Consider the following 25,857-nt stretch of genomic DNA (forward strand, 5'->3'; position numbering starts at 1 on the left):
CCGCTGTCCCCCAGCTCCCGCCGGGCCGGAGAGGACTCCGGGAGAGGAACCGGAGCCCAGCGCGGCATTCCCGGCAGCGGAGCGGGGTTTCCAAGCGGGACATGGAGCGAAGCTGCTCCCGCCCGCCCCCAGCCACGCCCGGGGACACCGCGGTGCGGGCACCGGGACCTCAGCCTTTGGCACAGCACCAAAGGACAGACAGAATGGGAACGGGGATAGGGATGGAGCTGGGCTTGGTCATGGGGATGAGGGTGGGGACGGGCATGGGGATGAGGACGGGGATGGGACTGGGATGCGGATGACGAAGGGTTTGGGGACGGGGATACAGATGGGGAAGGGGATGAGAACGACGATGGAATGGGGATGAGGACGACGAAGGGGATAGGGACGGAGACAGAGATGGGGATAGGGACGGAGACAGAGATGGGGATGGGAACGGCGATGGGAATGGGGACAGGGATAGGGATGGAGACGGGGATGGGGATGCGACCGGGAAGGGGAGTGCGGCCGGGGATGGGAACACAACCGGCTCCATCCCCACCGCGGGCCCCCCGCCCATCTCCTCCCGCAGCCAGGGCAGGGGCGGGGAGCTGCCAACCGAGCGGCTCGATGGGGCCGTCCCGAGGGCGGGGAGGGGCGGTCGCTCGCAGTCTCGGCGATGGATTGGGGGTGTCCGGCGCGGGCGGGCGGTGCCGCCGCCGGACGGAGCGCGGGGTGTGCCGGGCCCGGCGCGGCCTCAGGTACCGTCGGGAGGGACCGGCCGAGGGGAGAGAGAAGTCACGGGGCTGCGGGCAGCGAGGCCGGGATGGAGCTCTGCTCCCCGCCTGGGCCGGGGGTGTGTGTGTATGTGTGTGTGAGTGACTCGGTGCCGCCGCCCCTCGGCCCCGTCCGCCCGTGACAGCGGCGCGGGGAAGGCGCTCTGCGCTCCCCTCCCCGGGCAGCCCCTGCCCGGGATAGAGGGAGTGCGTACGGAGGGTTCCCGCTCAGCCCAGAGCCAGCGTGTGGCAGGAATAGTGCGGCAGGAGCAGGGAAGTGATTCCGCCCTGAACTCGGCACTGGAGAGGCCGCACCTCGAGTGCTGTGCCCAGCCCCGTCACCTCTCACTGCAGGAAAGGCACTAAGGAGCTGGAGAGAGTCCAGAGAAGGGCAACGGAGCTGGTGAAGGGTCTGGAGCACAAGTCCTGTGAGGAGCAGCTGAGGGAGCTGAGCGGAGGATCAACCTGGATAAGAGGAGGCTCAGGGGCGACCTTATTACTCCCTACAATTCCCTGACGGGAAGTTTTAGCCGGCTGGAGGTCGGCAGCCAATGACAGGACGAGAGTACACAGTCTTAAGTTACGCCATGGGAGGTTTAAGTTGGACATTTGGAAGAAATTCTTCTCAGAAAGGATGATTAAACACTGGAATGGGCTGCCCAGGGAGGTGGTGGAGTCACCGTCCCTGGAAGTGTTTAAGGAAAGACTGGATGTGGCGCTCAGTGCCATGTTCTGGTTGACACGGTGGTGTTTGATCATAGGTTGGATTTGATGATCTCAGAGGTGTTTTCCAACCTGATGGATTCATTGATTCTGAGCTGGCACCGCTGTCCTGCCTCTCCTGGGGTGTGTGTGGGGGCAGTCTGTGCACCCCCTGCTTGGGCTGCAGCTCCCTTTGCTCCAGTGGTCTCTAGTATTTTAGCTGCAAGTGCAAGATACTTATCTTTACTCTTCCAAGATCCCAAGGGCTTGATCCACATTTCTTTCTCCTCAGGCATCCACTTTTCTCTAAATGCATTAAGGAGACTTACTCATTTCCTTCCCTCTCTTCCAGCTCCTTTCCCCAAAGATACCAGTGACAGGAAGGAAGGAGGAGACCCCCCCCTTAACTCTGAGTGTGGTGATTGTGCCGATTTCTTCTGTGCCTGGAGGGCTCAGCTTTCAGCTGCCAGAGTGTCCCACTGAAAGCTGCCCTGCTGGTCCTTATCAGGGATACGTGGCTGTATATCCTGTGACAAAGCAGATATGTTTAGTCCTTGCCCTAGACAAGATTAGATCTGCAGCATGTGAAAGGGATGTCATATGTAATCCTCAGCTGATGTTAAATATATAGCTACTGGTGGCTCAAGATTGCCTTGTACGTGGTAACACCTTGGCAGCTTGACATGGGGTTTTTTCTTCTGATGCTCCTGGACGAGCAGGAGAAGGAAGTCAGTGACAGTTCCATTGTCAGCTTTCACTCTGCAGACCTGAAACTTGGGTGTTTCTAACTCAGTGCGGTCCAAGTTGTTCGTGTCCAACAGGGTCACAGCCTTTCTGGGGTGACATGAGAACAAACTGAGAACTGTGTGCTTGGATACTCTGGTAGCTGGTAAAGACTCTGAAGTATGCAATAGGTTAATATTTTGTGTTACTAGTTCTATGTAAGAAACATTGTTTCATGAATTTTGGGTAAGTGCTGAATAGGAAACTTGAATTTCAGGTGTTCTTTTTATTCCTTAGATACCAGGATCCAGCTGTGCCGTGACAGTTTGACAGTATAACTGTTACATTGTGTAGTACCAGATTCCTAAAACGTCTCTTTATGTTAAGCTAAATTCTCTTATTTTGGTAGTACAATTAATGTCCTTTCTGTTCAAACTTTGGTGTTGTATAACTTTTTATTTAGCTAGGAACAGTGATCTCTTGTTGCAGTACTCAATACTGGCATGGAAAACTTGGCTTCTTGTTTTCTGGATCTTTTGCTTCACTATATTTTAAAGATCCTACAGGAAACTTTCTTTGAGTAAAAATGACAGTGAATGTAATAGTCTTGTTGCATAAGGCTCAGCTTTCCACCTCTCCTGGAGATTCTTGCCTTTTTTCTCATCTCGTGACGCCCTTTTTAGTGGAGGTCAGGGCTGTGTTAGATTAACATTGATTTAATGTACATTTCCTATAGGTGTAAAATGAGTTTACTTTCAGATTTTTTCTGGTTAGAGTGAAAGCAGTGTCTCTGTTTATCTTATCTCAAAAGTAATCAAATGTGAAACAAGAATCACCTGATGACAGCACATGTCAAAGCGGGGAGGAGGTTGTATCCTAGAACTGGTATTATTGGAGCAGCCGGTATAACTGGAAAAACTAAACCCATTTCTTCTGGGTGCAAGCCTTATCTTGGTATGTTGTCTTTCAAATTGTATATGAAATAATCTTGAGTAAATACAAGGAAGAATTTCAAGTTGACTTGCTTGCATCATGGTTTGTGACTGAGCTGCTGTTCTCGGCCTCTTGTCATTCTTGTTATGTACTCTTTCATTTTTCTTTTTTTCTTTTGGGGCAGGAGGGGCTGTATTTTCCTCATAGAACAGCCAGATGTAATACTTCTGTTTTGCAATTATTTAGCAGTTCTCTGCTTATAATGTTCTCTTCCCTAACTGTCAATGCAATAGAAGTGATTTCATAGTTTGCGAGTTTCATGTGATTTTTCTTTTTTTTGGGTGGAACTTTTAATGTGGAAAAGTGATAATCTGCACAAAGAAATATTTAATGCTATTAAAATAAGATTACACATGAAGTGTCAATGATGCAGTTATTCATTCTGCCCTCAGAGGTTGCTTGTTGCATGTTTGGAACAGCAGAGTTTGACAGGCTGCTGAGCCTGGTGGTTTTAGTGCAATCATCTTTGTGAACATACATTGTACACTACATAGTGAGACCATCTTTTGTATTTTTTTTGGTATCATAAATTAAAGCTGTGACTCTGCTTACATGATCTAAAATACTGCAACATTTTAAAACCAAAGTAGCGTATCATGACAAGAAATGTTAAGTATATTTTTAATTTTTTTTTCCAGAAGATCTTCATGTAACTGGCTTAAAAATGGTTCCACAAGATGACAACACCAAATCTAAGACTGTGGAAATGGTAAATAAATGAATAAAAAACCCCACTTTACAAGATCTCGATGCTATTTGCTGAAAATGATAACAATATTAAGAAATGCCTTTTAAATGAATATTCCTTTAAATGTCAAATTTTGAGTGGTATATTTAAAATTACACCATGTGGAAAGCATATTTATTTCCTAATAATGGAAACAAAAGGTGAACATGCTGAAGTTTGTGCTGTATTTAATACTTTTAAGCCGTCATTTCTATTTCAGCCTGTATGTCTTCTAGTGGCTTAAATTTATCATAACTTGTGCACCTTTGTAAGGGTAAAGCTGTGTTCTTAGGGAGAAATGTCTTGAACCGTTCTTGATTTAGGTGTCAGATGTTATGTCAATATGCTAAACTTTTGTCCTTATCCTGAAATAGGCTAATTATTGGTAATAAACGGTGAACAGGGTTCTGTGTGATCAGCTCCAGTGAGAACAGCCCACAGTAGATTGTGCGTGCTGATAAAGGGCTGGGTATGTGTCTGGCATAACAACTGAATTTAGGTGCAAGTTCTGCACCTGGTCACTTGAATATAACTAAAACATGGATTAAGTAGGGGTGAGAAGTAAGCAACTGAATAGTATCTTTCTCTTAGTGATCTTTGTGTTAGTGTACGTGGAGGGAAGAATTTATTTTTGTTATTGTTATATTTGGTTCTTTTGGGTGCCTAAATTGGGCATGTTCAAACTGTTTGAGCTTTGTATGAATAAAAGTCTTCTGGTGTAAGTCTTGGTTATCTGAGATACCGATCCTTATCTCTGATTGGGTTGGTAGTGTAAGAAGAAAAACATGACTAGCAGCTACTCTTTGTATGTGAGGGCACTGAACTAAACAGGTGTTCAGGATCTACAGTGATCTTAGGCTTTGTGGAATAGGAGATGGATAATCACATGCTTGTGTCTTAAAAGTGCAAAATACATCTTCCAGTTTGTTTGTTTATTGGTTTTTGTTGGCTTTTTTTTTTTAATCAGCTATAGTGATTTGTAAACTGTGTGGAAAAGGTTTGAACTTGGTGGTTGTTGAGCAGTGTGTAAATGTTGAGTTCAGTGGGTTTCCACAAGACATAACATAGAGATGCCTTATGTTTCTAGAGTATATAAAGGGCAAAAAGCCTATACACTCTTCCACTACCTTCCTAACTCTAAGGTTTAGATTCTTTGCTTAGGAATGTGGGCTTAACAATAGGACCTTTCTCTGCATAGCTTAAAAAAAATCAGAATTTAACATCATCAGGCTCTTGTTTCTCATGTGAACCTCTTTAATTAATAAGGAAGGGATCATGTTCTTTGAAATATCAAAAGTAGTAAAGTTAAAAAAGCTGTTTTCTTGTGATTCAATACTGTCCTAGCATTTTTTATGAAGGTCAGTTCTTAAGGTTGTAGACCTGTCTGTCCTCAACACTTAGGACTTGAGCTGCAGCAGAACTTATGGAACTCAACATTTTAGAAAATGTTTTGCAAAGAGACGTGCAATATACACATCTACACAATGTTTTAAACTTTGCTTTTTTTTTTTTTATTTTAGGAGACTGTCTTCACTTTGACATGATGTGTGAAGCTTTTTAGTCAGCATTTTTCTTTCTCTTTTACTGTTATTGTGAAAGGTATGTACGAGAAAAGTAAATCTTATTCTTTTGTGTTCATTTTTGTCAGACCATATTGCCCTCAATGCACAGAAGCCAAACATAAAGAAATGTGTGGAGATGTATGTCATTGCAAGTTCATCAGTACTGGTACTTTGTTAATTAGTAGGACGATCTATCTGTCTAAAACATCTCAAAATAGTAGTTTCTATCCATCTTTTCATTTTATGTGATGTTTTACAGGGTTTTAATCCTGTCCTAAAACTTGGTATATCAGTTTCCATAGGGTTCTATTTTTCTGCTGAACATTATGGGTGTTTTAAGTATTGGCTATAGCTTGAAGGTGCATCATGCTGCACAATGAGGACTTTGTACTCACCCTTTCTCCATAAACTTCTTGCCTTGTTATGGAAGAATCAAGCAAAGGGCTGTATTAGGCACACAGAAATGTTAAACAGACACTTTGTAGTCAGATGAGAAAGTAATAGCTGCTCTTACTGTAACATACAAAAAATTTCGACTTCAAGACATAATTATGGGCTCTTTATTTAGAATTTTAGAATCTACTTATCGTGAGTACAAAAGAAATGGTGCAGTGTGTAGTTAGACTGTGAATAACTTTATATGTAACTTCTTCTCTAAGAAGTAGTGGATATTCTATCATTCTTTACTTCCTTCCTGGTGAGGACCTTAGAGCAAGGGATTTGTACAAGCATGATGTAGACAAGCTGAGTACAATACTGAGCAACTACAGACTGTGCACAATATCTTTGCATGATCTCTGTTCACAGTGTTTATGTGCTATACCCTTTGAAGCAGTTTGTGGTGAGAACAGAAAAGCTGTAGATGTGAGCATCTGATGTAGAGACATCCAGTTTATCAGGCTACTGCTGCTCGTTCCTGTCTCCAGCTGTATCTCCCCCTCCTTCCTGCAGCACGTAACTGGTGGGAGACAGGAGTGGGTTGCGTTTCTAGTACACCTTAATAGTGTTCATGAATTGTGCTGTAGCCTGACATGGTATGAGATTTCTTCCTTCCAGCTCATTTGAACCCTTTCATGCCCACCTTCCATTTTTGCTTCCTATTATGCAACCACGTGAGCAATTTTTAGGCTGTATATAATATAACTTAATATAACGGTTCATAGGCTATTAGTCATAATAAAATGAAGGCAAAGTTTGTAGAGTATAATATGTAGCATCTATTAGACCAATTCATAAAACCTGAAAAAACCTTTATAAACTTTCAAGCATGAAAACCTTTCTGTTAGTTTGCTCGAGTTTAATACACCGATTTATTCTCTCTTTGAGAACAAATGTTTCTCCTTTATTCCTTATCGAGTAAAAACTGTAATTCCTTGCTGAGCCTTTCATAACTTTGCCCCTCCCTACTTACAGACTTCTGCTTTCTTTTGTCAATCCTACCATTCTGTCAGGAAAGCAGAGTAATTATCCAGAACTGATGCCCACACATGGAATATATCAGCATAGATCTAGTGGTATAATTACACTTCAGGAACTCTGCCTGTTCATTTTTCTTTGGAAAGAAGCCCTTTGAGAAATGAAGGAAAAAGTGTCACGATTTGAACGTGGCAGAAACTGTATTGTAAAGGAGAGGCATGAGTCAAACCAGGAAACAAAGCCATTATCTCCAATATACTTGTGCATATCTGGGCATTTGAATCATTAATCTGAGGAACAGGCTACTCTGGAAAAAAGAAATGGAGCTTCCTTGCTGAAGACATTGTGACACTGTCTTTTTCATAAATAATTTTTAAATAATAAAGAGATAGGAAGTATTTGTAAGTTGACACATGGAAAAAACAACGTTTAATTTAAATTCATCAAACTGTGTTAGCAAAGTAGATCACCTCTTTTTACTGGGAAAATCAGGAGCTACTCTGTGAAGGTGACTTTTTTAAGTTTACAATCAATTTTTCTTCTTTTTTTTTTAAACTCTTCATGGTTTGAGGGATCATAATTTACCCAAATGTCCTGCTATAACTTTGGAAATGTTTGTTGAATACTTAAGTTTAAACATGTTTCTGACTACCTTTAGCAGAATTATATTTGACCCAAGACATCAAACTTATTTGTACTGTCAGGTATCTGAATTTACCAAAATAGAGTAGTTTCAAATTTAGCAGAGCTTGTAACCTAGAAATTCCAAAAAGGCATTGTATGTGTTACCTACGTGTGTTTACTTTCAGTGCTAGAGCAGTTGATAAATTCTCTAAAAGTCAAGATATACTTTCTGATTGCCCCAATGGAAATTTCATGCCATATCTGTCAAAGATCTGCTTTTTAGCAAGCACAAGCATATGTGTCCTTACATATGGGCCCAGTTCACGTATATGAAACACTTGTCCTGCTGTTTATTGGGGTTTTTTTGTGTCACTTTGTAATCTTTTGGTGTTTGTTTCTTTATTGACCTTAACCAGGTTACAAATGGTGTGGGTTTTTATCATGAACCGAATGAGCTCCCAGAGCAGTTCATCCACTCAGCGTCGGCGACTGGCTCTGGGAATCGTCATCCTCCTCCTCGTTGATGTGATATGGGTTGCCTCTTCAGAACTCACTTCTGTAAGTACTGCTCCGCACATCTTAAAGGGAATATAGAAGCCCATTGAAGAGAAAGATGCAGCAGAAACATAGTCACTCAAACACTCAGTGGGTGGTGGTGTGTAATGTTTAACCGTTTCAGTAAGGGGAAGGTGATACCCTTTGGGTTAGTGAGCCAGCCTGTATCCACTAAAAGTTACAAGTAAGATCAACTCAGTGACTGCTGCTTTTGAGACAGAAGGTGTTACTGATGACTTTAAAATAGAACAGCATAAGCTCATAACTACGTACTGTAAATAGGGAGTTTGTTTTGTTTATTGCCATAATGATTAAAATAATGCCCATATGTTTCCCAAAAAGTAGTAAACAAGGTGTAACATGGCAGGCTGGTGGTGGATTGTAGATCAGGGCATATAGAAGTCCTGGATGAAAGGACTCAGGTCATGGAGTTTAAGCCTTGTAATTGCATCTAGTTCAGATGTTCATCATATTGAAACTGTTGTGGTGTTTGCTTCCTGTTAAGTTTTAGGACTTAAAATAGAGCTTTAGCAATGGAAATTGAGTTTTTAATAAACTCTGATCAAATTCAGGTTTCTGAACTGTCTTTAAGTTATGTTTTATATCAGTCTTGAAATTAAACATATACAAATGTTTGTGCTTAACATGTTGTATTATTAATAAAACATTTTTTCCAATGAGCCAATGGAATTGCTGTTGATACTGAAATGTTACTTAATCAAAGTAATCTTCTCTAATTTTTGATTACTATATTATTGCTTACAAAAGGAGTCTTTAATTTAGGAAATATTTGTATATAAATGTATTTTCAGACCTATTTGAGTTCAGTGGCATGCAAATATATTACTCGGTTAGATACAAGTAATAAATAATTTTTTTCTGGTGGCATTATGTGCTACAAAATGGCTCAGTGCCTTCTTGTTGGCAGTAGAAATAGCTTGGAAGGGGGTACCCCCAGAACAAGTAGGGCATGTGGTTGTTTTGGTCATGCCTGCCAATGTTCATAGTGCTGTCTTTTTGGGAACCAAAATATGTATATATATATATTTATATTATATAACAAATATACTGTTCTGGAGTAAATTCTCACACCTGTTCATTCATTTTTGTGAATTCTCACCTATTTGGTAATTTTGGATACTACAATTATTTTCTTTCCACAGTATGTTTTTACAAAGTACAACAAACCTTTTTTCAGTACGTTTGCAAAAACATCCATGTTTGTTCTATACCTCTTGGGATTTATTGTTTGGAAACCATGGAGGCAACAGTGTACTCGTGGGTTTCGTGGAAGGCATGCAGCCTTTGTAAGTATCATAACTCTGTAAATGTTGTGGTATTTGTTTAAGTTTGTATGAAAAAAAGCTTAAAATAGAGACTAAAGAGGAACAAAGTTTACGTATTTATGAAACAGTACTTTCGGAAAAGTAATTATAAACTGAATCCTAGCACAGGAGGACATGGCAGTCATAGTTGTCTTGTGAAAGAATGAAAGGAAAGGAAAAAGCAATATGAGATGTGCCAGGAGTCATAAGAAATGCTTTACTGGGCCAGACCATTGGCCTGTCTAACCTGGTATTTAATTGTGGACAGTTGCAGAATATAATTTCTTTTAAGAAGAGCTAATGAGCCTCACCACTGCTGGCTGTTGCTTCTCTTTTATTTCCCCTACAACTGTAACCAATGGAATCAGAATTTGGACTCTGTACTTGATTTTTAGTACCGACTCTTTTTGTCTCTGGCACAACTATGAACTTTTTGCTAAGAGGTTTTGAGGGTTTTGAAGTTATATTTAGTAAGGGTGATAGAATTATGCTTTTGTTGTTGTTAATACTGGTTTTTTATAGCCTTTATGCATGAGTGACCTTCCTTTGCCCATTCTAGAGCTAGGCATAGTTTGTGCTAGAGTCTAAAATTATTATTATATGACAGAAATATTTTTTTTTTTTGCAAGGAAATTAAGAGATGCTGGGAAGGGCACTTGTTCTGTGCCAGTGTTTCAGAATGCTGAACAGCAGGACTCAGGAAGCAGTGAGGCATTTGGCCTGATATTAATCTTGCATTAAAAGAACAGAAAATGTGATCCAAGAACATGCTGTTAATCAACATGTTGTTATAGAAATGAGCTTATATGAAAGGAACAGACTTCAGATCTTCTGGATATATTAAACTTCACTGATAGTGACACTATCATAATTAAATATAAGTATTACATGACTTTTAGCCAAATTATTTTTATTTAAAAAACCCCAGACCATAAAGAACAAAAATAACCCCAGAAAAATAAACATTTTGGGTTTTTTGTTTCAAATTTTGAGTTAAACACAAAGAACATTTTACAGATGGCTGATATCTTGACATAATCTTTGCTAGATCAATGCCAAGTGTCTGTGCATAGTATGGCACATGTTAGACTTGATGTTGTTCAGGATCTTCATAAGATAATCAAGACATAAACTGATCTTACAGTTTCTTTATTGGCAGTAATGTCAAATTAGGGTGATGTGCAGAACAATTATACTGACCAAATTTATTAATCTGAGCCCATAAGTAGAATAATAAGAATAAGATGCTGCCTAATGTGAGTTGTTGTGGTTACATTGACCAGCTGAATCTTGTGCACTGCTCTCTCTGAGAGAGATAGTATGATCTCATGAACTGGACAGCTATGAGTAAGAGTGCTCAGTCTGTCACGTGTGTGGCACTCATGGCACTGCTACTGGAATCTCACTATTTTTCCTTTCTAATCCTATAAAAAAATAGTATTAAAATAATTTGTAGGAAATAGCCATTACTTTGATGTTAGTCTATTTCAAAAGAACAGTGCAGACAGGACTGTAGTGTGAAGTTAGAAGACTCCCTCCCTCCTAAGGAGCGTAGTTAAATATTCAACTGTATAATCATTATAAGTGCCTTTAAAATGCCTTGTGTTTATTAATCTGGAACAAAAATACATTTATAGGGTTTTGTTTCAATAGTGATTGCTTGGGTAAACACTCACACCTTACATTTAAGTCCTCTTCCACATTAGAGGCTTTGTTTAATAGATAATGGTAGAACAGCAACCTGCAGGTCAGGGAACAGGGGTTGGTATGGTGCAGAAAGAAAGGGAGAAAGTGGTACTTGACCTCATGGTAATTTAAATGTTGTTAAAACTGAGGCAGAGTCCCACATTTTTATGCAAAGGAACTCTGCCTCAGTAAAATGAAGAAAGAAGCAGCTTGTTAATTCCTGCACATGTGAAGCATGTCTTGCTAAGACTAAACTTAACGGGTTTTGGCTTTCTTAACAGCCTCATCCTGCATTCATACCTGAGTAGTTGAATTCAGTGGGGTTCTCCAAGAGATACAAGGAAATACCAAAATTATTTACTGAACTTGTAAACCCTCTTGGTATTGGGGAGGAGGGCTGAGGGGAAAGAGGGAATTGTGACAGAAATATGGAAAAAGTAATTAAAAAACTTATTCTGAAAACAATTCAGTTGTTAATAGCTCTACCTTGATAGTTTTTATTACATTTAAAGTTCTGTAATTAGTTTGCAGATGCTGAAGGGTATTTTGCTGCTTGTACAACAGATAACACTGTAAACAGTTCTCTGGTAAGTGCCTGAATTTGTGAAGATCAGTGCTTTACAATAACGTGGCACCACTAACCTGAGTTACTGATTTTAAAATATGGTAGTCTTAAATGTTAAAGTTTTTGGCAAAGGGGATTGGTAACTTATATGTTACTAATAAGTGCTGCAAATGATGACATGGCTTATTATAAGAAATACAGGTTTCTCAGCTCAATAAAACACTTCTGAATGTTTCTGTAGCAGTTTGTCAAAGAAATACTATGTCATACAAAGGAAACCTTTAAATATTCAGCTCAGTACCTGCCAAAGCCACATATGGAGAGCTGGTGGTAAAGCCAAACAGTTTTCAAGTCTAAAATATACAAGAGAATCATTCAATCAATGGAGTATTTTGTACACTGTGATCCTGCATTGCATTTTGAGAGAGAATCAGACTCAGTTTCAGTGTCAGTTCTGATAAGCTGCACTGCCAGGCAGCATTTTTGGGGTGATTTTCATCATCCAAAGATGACAGTTTGTTATGCCCCTGTTGATCACAGATTACTGCTTAATCAGTGTACCTGAATCAGAGGGCCACATGCAGAAATGTATCCAAACCACAAAACTTTTAAAGTTTGCACCATCTCTGTAACAGAGTAGGGGGATGCAATTGAGTTGAAGAATTATTTTCAGACATATTCTTCGTTTAATTTTTGGTTGGGTTTTTTTTCCCAACTTTATCTATCTACATTTAAGAATAAAATCTTAATCTGCCCAATTTGTTCAGATCACCACACTCTAGAATCTTGGACAATTTTGCATTAATTTAAGCATCCACAAAAATTCTGGTCCTTAACAAGGAACCTAATGAAAATGCAACTACCAGATCTTTTTCATTACTTTACTCTTTGTGATGGTTTGAACAGCACAACTCTTACAGTTTATTAATTCAATCTAAACAAACAGTTTAAAACTTGTCTTGTTAGCAGAAGTTTTAATTGCTTAAAATACTTCTAAGTGTCTTATATGTTGGAGTTCCTTTCCCAAAGTTTTTTGTCATTTAGTTCTAGTTTGTGAGAAAATGAGAACATAGTAATTTTTGTATATTCTGTATTTTCTAGTTTGTGTTTCTAATTTAAAATTTGGACAGAAATTATAGTTCTAATAAACATCTGTGATATTGATCAGTTATTTTGTCATTTTAAATCAGTAGGTTTGAATTTTCTGGTCATAATTTTTGTGTTCATGATGATATACACAGAAGTGCACTGTTCTCTCTGAATACTGCATTTTACCAACATGTGCAAATACATTATATACATTATGCATGCACGTTTTTGACAAGTCTATGCACTGTGTTCAAACTCACTTTTTGTGGGTTTCTGTTACTATTCACCGAGCTTTTCTTTAATTAGTTTTCAAATTTGCTAGATTAGTTCTATTGCTTATAATTTAAATATCCCTCTTAACTGTATTTTTACTTATACTGATTCATTGCAGAGTGAACCTTTATATGTTCCTGTAAAGTTTCATGACTTGCCAACTGAAAAAAATGGCAGTAATAATAGTGATGCAGAGAAAAGTGAGTAAAGACTTTTGGAATACTGAAATGTTAGTTCTTTGGTGAAGGAAGCACTTTCCTTTTTAGTATAACTGCTGTCATGTTGCAGGTCTCACCTCCCCCTTTCCTTTCCCCCCCTTTTTTCTTTTTTCCCCTTTCCTTAAATCTCTTATTGCATGAATTGCAGTCTTATATATTTACTTTCAGGTAGAGAAAACATAGGCCTGTCGTTCAGTTTACCTTTCTTGGTCACTACAGATCCAGCCTATGTTTATCTCAAGGGACCAACTGGGTTCAATACTTGTGATTCTTTCCTTCTGGGCTTGTATGACCAGCAGCAGTGAGTCAGCCTCTGGAAAAACAAGCTATTGTCCTTTTTAGAGCAGGAGCAAAGCAGTCAAAGTAAGAATTTTAACAGTCTATGTGCATTCTGATTTTATTTAAGCCTCACTATCTTGTGATAGTATCTGAAACAGGCCTAATTGTCCCAGACAGTTGTAGAAAAGTTAACTGTCAAAGAAGGCAATTATCTGATCCTCAGCAAAAGAGTCCCTGCTTATAAAAGGCAAAACCTCTTCTTTAATTTCTAGATGTTAAGAACCACTTTGGTAGCCCCTGCTGTCCTGTGACAATGTGCTCCAATCACTTCAGAGTTGTTTAAGCCATAGCTTTTTCCTTCACATTTTTTAGGAAATAAGGTATTTTTTCATATTGAACTGGATAACATTTACATATAGTGTGTAGTGTAATGTTTTCTTTACACAGAAAACTATTGATACTTACAATACACTTATGAATAAGAGCTGATCCTGGTTAGCAAGATTAGTTAGAGGGTGGTTTTCAAAAGGGCAAGTGACTTTATGATCTCTGCTAAGCTTTGAGGTCTTTTGGGCTCTAATCTTCTGAATGAATCCTTATCCTTACAGTTAGTTGTAGTTGTGTGCAAGTTTGGGCTGTTTTGCTACTAAACAATTAAAGAAAATCTTATGTGTAATATTTTATCAATATGGAATAATTCCTATCTAAAAATTTGTTGTTACCTTATGTTGGGTTTTTTGGCAGGGAGCAGAGATGATGCTTTTCAGTGAGGTTTTTGTGGGTGGACAACTGTACTGATTGAAAACAGTAATTGTGCTTTGTCTTATTAGTAGCTTCTTGAATAGCAAAATACTAGCGTTCAGTAAAAAATAATGGCATGGCTTCTATTTGGATAAGAACCTGTTATTTGTGTAGCATTGTAATCAATGCTGTGTTGGAACATGATGGTTTTGTTTGCATGTTGTGTCGGCTCAAGAAGTTTAATGATAATATGAAGCTTTTTTCTTTCTTTTTTTCCTTCTCCAGCTCCCAAAAAGCCTCGTGTAAGGTTCAGTAATATTATGGAGATCCGACAGCTCCCATCGAGCCATGCATTGGAAGCCAAGTTGTCTCGCATGTCATATCCAACAGTTAAGGAGCAGGAATCAATATTAAAAACTGTAGGAAAACTCACTGCAACTCAAGTAGCAAAAATTAGCTTTTTCTTTTGCTTTGTGGTATGTTCTCCATTCTTTCAGAAACTTAGACATAAGTATAATGAAAATTTGTATAATATTAGTGAAAAAGTATTGAGGTGACTTGTATTCTTAAAGCCTTGTTTCATAAACGTAGTATAGGAAGTAAGACTTTCCTGGTGCTGGACATGAAGGTGAAAGATTTCCTTATGAATCTGTTGGTTGCTGATGTTTCTGCATCATGCCTCAGTTCTGGGGGGGAGAGGGAGGTAACAGTGGCATGATTTTTGAGACAGTAAAAATGTAGAGAGCAGATCAGTGACACCTGTTCCAGAATCAGCTTCACTGATACTGCCAAATAGGTTCTTTGTAATGTGGACCCACCACAGCTTTTGCTCAGGAAGTACTGCTCTTTAAACATTATTATTATTATTGCTGTTATCATCAATAATAATAACACTGCTGGAAAATGGTAATTTAATTTTTTCTAAGGTAGTGTTTTCATATTCAAAACAAATCCTGTTTATGCTGTTCAAGCTGTTACTGGCATGTATATGTATTTCTTCTTGAGCTGTATGAATATTTCCACATAAGGCTAGAGAGTGGTTACTTCCCCCAGAATATATCTGAGATCTTATTAATGAGATCTCAATCAATAAATGAGTAAACACTTGCCATTTTATTCCTTTATGAGAGAATTAACAAATATTTTTTAGATATTGAATGTAAGTGATGCTTGCTTTTTACAGTAGAGATGTGTCCAGGGTTTTAAGTACTCTAAAAATTTAAACTCATTAGGCTGACTAATGTTCCGTGCATTCCTGAAATTTCTTTGCAGCTCTTGTGCAGTTATCATCTGGAAGCACTTCCAAAACAAGTTAAAAGTACCTTTAGTTACTACAGAATGGCTATTATAATGTCATTTTAATTATTTTTAGGTTCTGAAGTATGTTATTTCATTATTAAACATGTACTTTTATATGGTTGGTTTGGGCCAGTTTTAAGTGTGCTGCTATCTTTTAGTGTACTTTCCCCTTTAATAGAAGTTAAAAATCACTTTAAGGTAAAAATCATGTTCTCATTTTATTTTTGGATGACCAGTTGGGGTTTTTTTTGCTTTAAGTAGAGTTTTATTGGGCTGAGCAACTTAGGCTCTGTTGCTGCTACTCTATAACACAATTATTTTTCTTTTTCCCCAGTGGTTCTTGGCAAATTTCTCTTACCAAGAAGCTCTGTCAGATACCCAAGTTGCCATAGTTAATATCTTGTCATCAACCTCTGGTAAGATTTATTTACACCACCAGATGTGCCTTCTAAGGCTGTTTATAACATAAAAATCTATTTTGCTACAATGGACTTGTGTAATGTTTTACCTGTGGTTTTGGCTTAAAGCCTTTGAATATGTGCATTTAAGAAAGTTATTATGTATTTGCAGAGGTTTAGGGTACCTTCATGTTCTCCTGCTTTTTGAGTTCATGTGTGTATTTCTGCAGTTATGTCTGTATATTAAAAAGATATTTTGGGAATGTAATAGCTCTAAAGGAAAGGTGGTATAACTGTTTATCAAAATGGATGCAGAGCAAAGCTTTCTTGCTAATGATTGTTTTTTAAAAAATGGGTTTAGAGATAAAGAACTTAAACCACTTAAATATTATGCATATCATTTGCTTTACAGGTTTTATGCAAGGCTCTAATACAAACTTTAGAGTATTTGAACTATGTGACAGTACATATTTGGAGAATTAACTTTTTTTGTTTTATAAAGTCAGTTTTAAAAACAGAATTATACAATCTTTCCCTGACTTTTCTGGCTTATTGCAGTTTATTTTGTTAGTATGGTTGGCCTTTTTCAGAGCTGAGCATGTATTTGCTCATCTGAGGATTCACATCACAAGGTGTTAGTTTTCATAATAGTTCTGACTAAAACGAAGGATGTTAAGAACACGTAGTTAAAACAAGTACATGAAATATAAAGAAGAAAATGTCTGTGCAGTTTTCTGAACAAACTGGTGGCAAAACATGATTTTATAAACTTCTCTTAATTTCTCTTGCAGGGCTTTTTACATTAATCTTAGCTGCAGTCTTTCCCAGTAACAGTGGAGATCGGTTTACCCTGTCCAAATTATTAGCTGTTATTTTAAGGTAAGATAATGGGATAGAACATTTGGTCAAAAATTCTCTGATACAGTGAGAGGACAGCTGTACCTTACTATATTTGTGGTATCTGTGACCATAAATTCTACACATCACTTTCTTAAAAATGCTCGTTTCACAGATAAATTGAGAAAGTTGAATTAAATCTTTTTAAATACTTCATATCATGAACAGTTACCAAATCTCATTCTACTGTAGGAAATTAAATTAACCAGGTTATTCTTGGAAATAAGTGAACTTATTTTCTTCTTGTTTAATTATTTTATTTTTGTGTAAATGGGGGAAAAGGAAGTGGTTTGACATTCAGTGTTGTCAGCCTGTTTCATTAAATGCCTGGTGTATTGTTCTGGATTTTAAAAGTGGGGTTGGTTGGTTTGATTTTAGCTTAGGATCAGACCTTAGCAATAGAGAACTCCTTTTGGCTTTCCAGAAGTGGGTTTTGATTAAATAAAAATGCCTAAAGATAGAACTGTATTTTTATGGTTTTCTTTCTCTTTTTTTTTCTGTATTTGTCAAAAAGTTCCTGTGTTTAAGAAGCCTTTTGCATTTCTTTTCTTTTGCTAGCATTGGTGGTGTGGTACTTGTTAACCTTTCTGGATCTGAAAAATCTGCTGGAAAAGATACAATAGGTATTTACTTATGGTTTTTAGTCCTGGAACATGCAGTGATGAGTACCATCTTCCGACAGTACTAAGTAGTCATATAGCAAGCTCCATATTTCTTACTCATGTAACCTTCTACAATCTGGCTTTTTAGTTTGAACTTCTGAAACTCGTCATTTATGATAATTTTCCACCCTATGTATATAGCTTAATTGGGAAAGTATTTACATTTTTGAGCTCTACATTTTTCCATGCTTTTCATATATTAAGGGATTCTGTACTAAGCAGTTTCTGAGTGATGGTTTTGTAATAGATGTGTGTTTAGGGGAGTTGATCCTACTGTGCATAACGTGCTTAGCATGTCTTTTTCCATCTTTCCAGGTTCCCTGTGGTCTCTTGTAGGAGCAATGCTATACGCTGTGTACATAGTAATGATAAAAAGGAAAGTAGATAGAGAAGATAAACTTGACATACCAATGTTCTTTGGTAAGACTAAAAATAACACTATTCAACGTTTTAATTCAGTGTGTAATTAAATTGTTTGCTCTCAGGCACTGAACTGTGTATCAGGGGCTTAGAAAAGCCAAGAAAGTAGAGGAAGCCTGTTATTCCTGTTAGGAGTACTTTAGATACCGGTTGTGTGGATTGTTTCTTGCTTAAAGCCTTAACAATGAGTGGTAACACTACCTGTGGGAATGCAGACAGCCCCTTTGACTTAAAGAAATTCTAAAATTTTATTTTATTTTCAATTAAAATCTGTAAATATCTGATGCAATTTTTGTTTGTGAATTTTAGGTAAAGTTTCTTATATTCATTTCATTTGAAAGATTTAAAATAGTGCTTCATTGCTTGTTTTTTTTGTATGCATGTTTTCAGAGTTTAGGTGAGATTTTGGTTATGTTGAGGGATATTGTTTGCGATTTACTTAAAACTGTTTTTATACTCAGGTTTTGTAGGGCTGTTCAATCTGTTGCTGCTGTGGCCAGGGTTCTTCCTGCTTCACTATACCGGGTTTGAAGCATTTGAGTTTCCCAACAAACTGATATGGATGTGCATTGTCATTAATGGCCTTATTGGAACAGTTCTGTCAGAGTTCCTCTGGCTGTGGTATGTACTACATACACTGAATATTATTCACATAAATTACCTTACCTGTGTTCTCACATGTCGAGATGTCAGATTGTCTGGATAGGCGGTTTTGCTTTGTTTTTAAATTTTTTTCTGTCCATATATGCAGCTTAAGTCAGAGGATGTCACCCATCATGTCACAGTGACCTGTTAAAAAGCCACAGCTAACTTTAAAAAGCAGGTGATGTGGTCTTGTAGTATTTATTAAAATCCTGTGTGCATAGCTCATTTTAGAATTGACATTTTGAGACAAAAACACTTTGTGGTACAGAGTTGCTGTAGCAATAGGAGAGCATGAATTTCTCTAGTAACGGTTCTGTGACAGTACTGCAACAAAAGATGTAGGTGGAGTTCCATGAAAACCTTTTTGTTTTGTTTGGGGGTGGGGAGTCTTTTTTTGTGTCTGTTTTTGATTTTTTTGGGTTTTTTTCAGATTGAGTTTAAAGTTATTTAGGAAATCTAATCATGATAATTTTTGTTTATTGGCAAACTCTTACACCAGTCCTAATTATAAATGCATTGTTCCTTTGAATTAAACTTGTTTATTGATGGAATATTTTTGTGATGTTAATGCCATCCTGTAAGATTACACTGCAGCTCAGTATCTGGTAAAAAGGTTAAGTGCAATATTTTAATATAGGCGAAATAACAAACAAACGAAATTTCCCAAAACCCCAAACATTGGCTCTGGTCCCAAAATCAAGTATTAGGATGGGTTAAGTACATGGGTGTGCACAGTCTTTTTTTTGTGCAATTACTCAGAATGATAATCCAGTCAATCAAAGCGTTAGCTTTATTTCCAGTTCCTTTTTCCTAGAGTTTTGGACTGGAATTAATTTCAGGGCTTGTGCTGACATCCTCCTTCTATCTGTCCAGTGTGCCACTAGTACGGTCCTCTTCACTGTCTTTGGAAGTAAATAATGCCATTTAACCTACTTGTTTACTCCACCCAGCCACATACTGCCAACTATATAATGTAGGGATAGATATGACTCTTAATTTCAAGGGTTTTTTTAACCTGATGATAAGTTTTTATAGGTGTCTGTGCCATTTATTCATTTACAGTTTTCTGGTGGACAGGTTGGTTCTAATTCAGAAGCAGACAGTGCAGAGATACAGGAGTATTCTCTTGTGCTATAGAGAACCATGGTATAGAAACAAAATGCTGATTTTTCTAGATGAAGTTAAAGAATGTGAAGTAGGGAATTTTCCATCATCTCAAAAGGTTTATATGGGAATTAAACCTCACCCCAGAAGACATCAATTGTCTAGTTAGGAATTCTAAGCAGTTTCACAGATGGAGTGTGGGCGCGTGAGCTTTAATTTTTGATTATTAAAACAAACAATGACTGTTAAGCTTGATCAAATGCCTTCCTCATTTGATGTGTTAATTTGTCTTTTAACTTTTAAATAAGACCTTTGTGTTATAATTATTATTTATTATCATTATTATTTTATAACTGTTACTATTTCATTGTCTTTCAGGGGATGCTTTCTTACCTCATCACTGATCGGCACACTTGCTCTAAGCCTTACAATACCTCTGTCCATCATAGCTGACATGTGCATGCAGAAGGTAATGTAATTCTACATTTTGAGCATTATTTCTTCAAATGAAATGGCGGTATTATCTTTATTGATGTATGCAACGAGCAGTATTTTACTTCTGTCACCTATTAATACTTGTTGAACTGCATTGTGATTGATACTCTCTTGATATTGACAGTTAACAGTAATTTTGCACTTGAGAGTGTGCTCTTGCACAAAATTGATTAAGTGCAGCTTGTATGAAAAGTACCCAAAGTCATCAGCAGTACCTGGCCAGATACATTACCTTGAACAGGCACTTTTCAGAATTAAAGAACATCTGCAAATACAGCACACCTTAAATTCATACCTTTACAATTACAGAATTGTAAGGACTGCTTATCTTGAAAATACTCAATTAGTGACAAACCCAAAAACCTATGGGTTTACCACAAAGGAATAAAGCATCTACAAGAAGTTTTTTACTGAGATGATAAATCTCTATGTGAATTGGAGAGCAGTTTAGTCGGGTAATAGTTTAGCTAAAAATGATGTCAATAAAAATGGGCAAAACTGACCAAATGTAGAACTAACTATACAATACTACTGAAATTTTGAGTAGACTGGTGGCCTTGCTCTGCCAGCTGCTACTTGATTACACTGCTTTGAAGCTCATGACTCTTGTAGCAAATGTAATTGCTGTTTATTTTTAAGGTCTGTGCAAATAGAAGTGTGAAAGTATGAGAAGAGAACATGGCTTAGCTTGAACATTCTCTGAGTAGGGTCTTCCCCAGAGCAAGTGGAGTTTGTGCATTGTCTGTGGTGGTTCAATTTGTGACTTGATTTCAATCATCACATTTGAGGTTTTCCTTTTGAGGCTTGTACTTGTTTGCATGGTGCAAAAAATTAATCAAGTCTTGCACTTGGAATGTTTCCAGTGAAAAGGAAGCTTTACTGTTCAATGTTTTCACAACCAAAGAGTAAATTGTAATGAGAATCTTTTGACTTCTGAAATTTTCTGCATTTAAAAATGGGGTTAAAAAACCCCCACAACTTGTGTTTTACTTAATGTCAGTGTGGATTTTGGAAAGTAAATCAGAAAAAATAAAAGGATAAATATAAGAAAAGAGGAGTCAAACTGGAAAACAAAAGGAGAATCAGACCCTGAATAAATACTTTTGTAATGAACATGTGAAAGAGTATGTTTTGAATTAGTATTACCGGAATATTCCAACATGGAAACAGAGCAAATACTGCAGTGATTGCAACAATAATAAAACATTTGTCGGTAAGATAACTTTATTTGTGTTGCTCTTAAAGCATCTTCATATAGACTTGAGACGTAAATTGTAACAGAATAGGAAATAACTCATGAAAGCTATTAAGGAAACAAGGAACAAAATATCTGTAGACTTCTCCCCCAAAATTCACTTCTGTGAGGTTGAGTTAGGTTTACATGAGCTAAGTCTGGTAGCAAAAAATAAGAATTTTGTATGTAGATGTGTGTGTATCAGTACATATTTTAGATATATACACATATCATGTGCAAATATATTTTTAGAGATGTGTATGTATATAGCTACATATATCAATATATGAAAATTTTAGGTTGTCTTCTGAAGTGATTCATCTAAACTTTCTTGTGGAATACACTGCAAATAGAGTATGCTTTTCTAATTCTCAGTAAACAACTTAATCTCTAGGCTATTTATTCTGAGTAAACACGGAGTCCTTTTAAACACGGAGATCTTTTAAAATTAATCTGTTCTTCATGTATTCATGCAATATCAGAGCACTTCAAATAGCAGAAACTTCTTTAGGGTTCAGTTGGATGATTTTCAGTTTATGTTGATAACACAAGGGCAAATTACCTTTTTAACTAATTTTAATGGTTTATCACTGTTGGAGTTGCTCACATTTTTATTTGTATTATTAGTATCTAAACAAGCCCCACAAATGTAGCTAACTACCAGTCTAACTTCCTGTACACCCTCCATTGCTCTTTTCCTATTTCCTTCTTAAATCTTCACCTTCCTCTGTGTTGTCTCAGGTTATTTGCTGGCAACATCTTTCGTTATTTGAATCTTCTTGCTTCTTCCATTTCATCCACAATTCTTTTCATTTGCCACCAGTTGGTTCCTTCTGAGCTTGTGGTCCCTGTACTTGCTACCTTCTGTTCCTTCTCATTTTTCTTTCTCTGTTTGAAAAGGCTGTTTTGCCTTTCTGTGACAGATACAGAACCTGACTAGTTTTAAGCAGCTGGTTGGGGTTTCCTTCTCTTATTTTTTGTTCCTTTTCCTGTTCACATATGCATTCTGCTTTACTGTTCTTCCTTCTTCCCCTGACTGTACTTACTGTCCCAGCTTCTACTTTCCTGCTTGTTTGATGCCTTAGCTTGGGGTTGCTGCTTGTATGTTTGAGGGTATGTGAGTCTTTACCACCTTCTGGTACTGACCTGTTCAGCATGAGGTCACTGGGGAGGCATTAAGTCTTGTCTTTGACAGCAGAGTAAACTTCCTGCTGTATCTTCTCCTGCTTTTGGAGGTAAATCCTTTGTGGCTTACATTTTAGGAGATAAATTACTCATATTAGAAGCCCAAATGAGTGACCATAATTAAAGGCAAACTTCTGTAGACTTTGAGGTTTTTTGTAGAAATGCATTTGTGCAAGTGTGTCTCTGTTATACGAACATCAAAATATCCCAAGCCAAGCCCTACACTTGCTGAAGTCTCAGGTGTCCCAATTGGGCTCATATAACTTTAAGCTTCGAACTGGTCCCTTAGTGCCTGTGGCCAGCCTTGTCTTTACTTAAAAGGAACCTACACAAGAATGCCACTATCATGGCTAATAATGTAAAGATTGAAATAGTAATATATGCAGTCTTCGTATGACTGTCAAATGGCATGATAGTTATACAGTGTGCATAATTGCTGACTTTCTGGATGTTATTCTGTAATAATCTAGCATAAATCTGAATCTTAAGAAATTACAACCAAATTTTTGATGACTAATTAAATATTCCTGTTGGTAATTTACGTGTTTCTGAATTTCTGTTAGAAATCACTAAGAAAACACAAGACTTAACAATTGCAGTTTGTTAGAATTTTGAGAGTGACCATCAATGTTGGGTACCAAATTTTATCCAAATTCTTTAATTTTGGATATTTTCTCCACACGAGGGTGCTGTGCCCACAGTTTACGGCTCTGTCATCCTGAAAGGCAGGTCCCAGGCCGATTGAGCTCTTCGTTTGGAATCGTAGAACCATGCAATGGTTTGGGTTGGAAGGGATCTGAAAGATCATGTAGTTCCAGCCCCTGCCATGGGCAGGGACACCTTCCACTAGACCAGGTTGCTCAGAGCTCAGTCCAACTTTGCCTTGGACACTTCTAGGAATGGGGCAGCCACACCTACTCTGGGCAACCTGTGCCAGGGCCTCACCATGCTGTAACCTCCTATAATTTTAAGTTTTAAACAGTATCAGAAGGCTGCTACTGAGTGTAGTAATAGATAGATAAAAGTAGCAGTATAGATACAAGTGGAATTTAGTTTAAATTGGGCAAATAATATGCCCTGCCTTTTTTTTTTTATTAAAAAGAAAATTACTGTAAATTTCAAGTAGCAGAGTCTTTTTATGTGCATTGAATTCAGCAGTTACTGGTCAGTGCCAGTATATTCATAGTGAATAAACAGGTGCACAAATCTTTCAGGTGAGATCTCTTATTCAGGATTTCTGAAGTGTCTGGGGGACTTTCTCCTTGGTACCAGAGAAACAACTAAAAACCTAAAAATGAGACTCTTCGGAAAGAGGAGTTTTCATTCACCTCACAATGCAAACAACGTGTTCTGTTGTGAAGAATGGATCAGTGGAAAAAGATATAAACAGCAACAGTGGCTATAGAAATTGTACCAAATAACTCACCCAGTGTAAAATAACTCAAACTGCATCTCAAGCTTACAATAATAATCTCAAACTTGCAATAATAATTATCCTAACTATACAGCATGTCCTTTTTTTTTTTTTTAAACTGTTGAGTGAACGATGTTTGTGTTTTAATTCCAGGTGCAGTTTTCCTGGTTATTTTTTGCAGGGGCAGTACCTGTATTTTTTTCTTTTTTCATTGCAACTCTCTTATGTCACTATAACAACTGGGATCCAGTGATGGTGGGAATCAGAAGAGTTTTTGCCTTTATCTGTAGAAAACATCGAATTCAGAGGTAGGACAGTCACAAAGTATTATCCTATCTCTTCTCCAGCCTTTCCATTAACCTGTATTTTTTATAAGCTGCGGTACTCATACTCTATTTATTTTCAGCTGATTTTATATTCAGTAATACTGATTTCTTAATAGTAGTAGTTGCCAATCCATTTATTAACCTCTGCAATGCTCAGAAAATGGAAAGATATGAAGTCTTTTTATCTTTTAAAAGAAATTTCCTAGGCTATCACAGTTTTTCCCCTTAATGCCTCTATGTTAATTGCTGTACCCAGAACATGCAGTGAAAATTGTGCAAACTTAAGTGTACTTGATGAACTTAAGGAGTCTTTGCATGTTTTTAATGGCTGCAGTTCAAACAAATAGTGTATTTAGTTAATTACTTTTGCTTCATAACAACCAATTTAATATTTCTGTGTTACTTCAAATAAATAAATTTGTTTCTTTTAAGAATGCCAGAAGAAAGTGAGCAGTGTGAAAGCCTCATTCCTATGCATAGTGTTTCACAAGATGGAGAGAGTTGCTGTTCATAGACAAAAGGTATGCTTAAAAACCTCAAACAATACACAGAAAGGTGAGGATTGGTTTCCATGGTGGCATTTGTGTTATGCAAGGACACATTTTTAAAAAGCATACAGTTAGTCTTGTCTGTATTGATGGGCAGAGTTTTGAAGTGTATTGTCAAAATTATTATTCATTACCAAGCATTATTCTCGCATTGATACAGGTTAATAGTTTTGAAATGTGAAGTAGTTTTTAATTAAAATGTTCATATAAAATTGGACATGAGTCAACAAACCAGAAGAAGCACACAACTTCTTGACATGGATTATGTGTGTGGAAGAGAGCTGAAGTAATTATTTCACTCCTTAATGCTGTTGGGGTCTCCGTTTGAGTTACTGCAATTCACGAAAAACACCAACCATTTAAGGAAGTTCAGAGAACATCACCAGACTTTATCATTATGGGTCCAGAAAATGGAAGGGAGCCCTTGTGTTTGTAGCTGACAAGAATTAAGTTGTTAAATTGCATTAAATATTAGGGCAAATATTTCTCATAATAACATAGGGAAACTGGACTAGAAAAGCTAAAGAGTTTGCAAAATATCCCTCTCTAAGAGGGGGTTACACAAACACATAAAAGGAGCATTACATGGTCAGTACAGACATAGTTTAGGACTCTCCTAGCCTTGTGCTACAGGGCTTTAGTTTTCAAGTCATGCATGCAGAATTAAATGAGAAGTATATTTTTATTTTCTAATATTGCTTAAATCGAATAAAGAAATTGAAAACATTCTAACCAAAACAGTAATTGTGATGTCTTAAGCTTAAGACATGGAGTTATTTCTTTTATTAGTAAGATGGAAACAAATATACACAGTGATTCTTTTTTTGAAATCCTGACTTATGTACCCCAATAATTTTTTCTTTTTCTTCTTCTTAGTTTAAAAATGATGCCCAGCGAGGAGACAATCTTCTGGAAAAGTCCCTAAGGAGTCATGTTTCAGTGCCTATTCTGAATTTGTAGTAAAAATAAGAAGTTTCAGTTCTTTTGAAACTCTAAA

At 37.4% G+C, this 25,857-nt stretch overlaps 1 protein-coding gene across 9 annotated transcripts; it reads left to right on the forward strand.

Moving 5' to 3' along the window:
- The first annotated feature begins 683 nt into the window (after positions 1 to 683).
- SLC35F5 (solute carrier family 35 member F5) lies at positions 684 to 25,857 on the forward strand. Of its 9 annotated transcripts, none has more exons than XM_027636879.1 (17): positions 684 to 740; positions 3,812 to 3,882; positions 5,421 to 5,499; positions 7,919 to 8,060; positions 9,221 to 9,364; positions 11,593 to 11,655; positions 13,114 to 13,195; positions 14,519 to 14,709; positions 15,867 to 15,948; positions 16,722 to 16,809; positions 17,386 to 17,450; positions 17,805 to 17,909; positions 18,371 to 18,530; positions 20,037 to 20,127; positions 24,140 to 24,294; positions 24,745 to 24,833; positions 25,737 to 25,857. In XM_027636879.1, the coding sequence occupies exons 4-16, from the start codon at positions 7,926 to 7,928 to the stop codon at positions 24,824 to 24,826; spliced, it is 1,443 nt and encodes a 480-aa protein (XP_027492680.1). In that variant the 5' UTR covers positions 684 to 740; positions 3,812 to 3,882; positions 5,421 to 5,499; positions 7,919 to 7,925; the 3' UTR covers positions 24,827 to 24,833; positions 25,737 to 25,857. The 9 variants fall into 9 exon arrangements, with proteins under 9 accessions (XP_027492680.1, XP_027492685.1, XP_027492686.1 ...); XM_027636882.1 differs by having other exon boundaries at positions 716 to 740; positions 3,815 to 3,882; XM_027636883.1 differs by lacking the exon at positions 684 to 740 and adding an exon at positions 1,868 to 2,185.

Source organism: Corapipo altera, unplaced genomic scaffold, assembly GCF_003945725.1.
Source record: "Corapipo altera isolate COAL_440 unplaced genomic scaffold, ASM394572v1 45, whole genome shotgun sequence".
NCBI lineage: Eukaryota > Metazoa > Chordata > Aves > Passeriformes > Pipridae > Corapipo > Corapipo altera.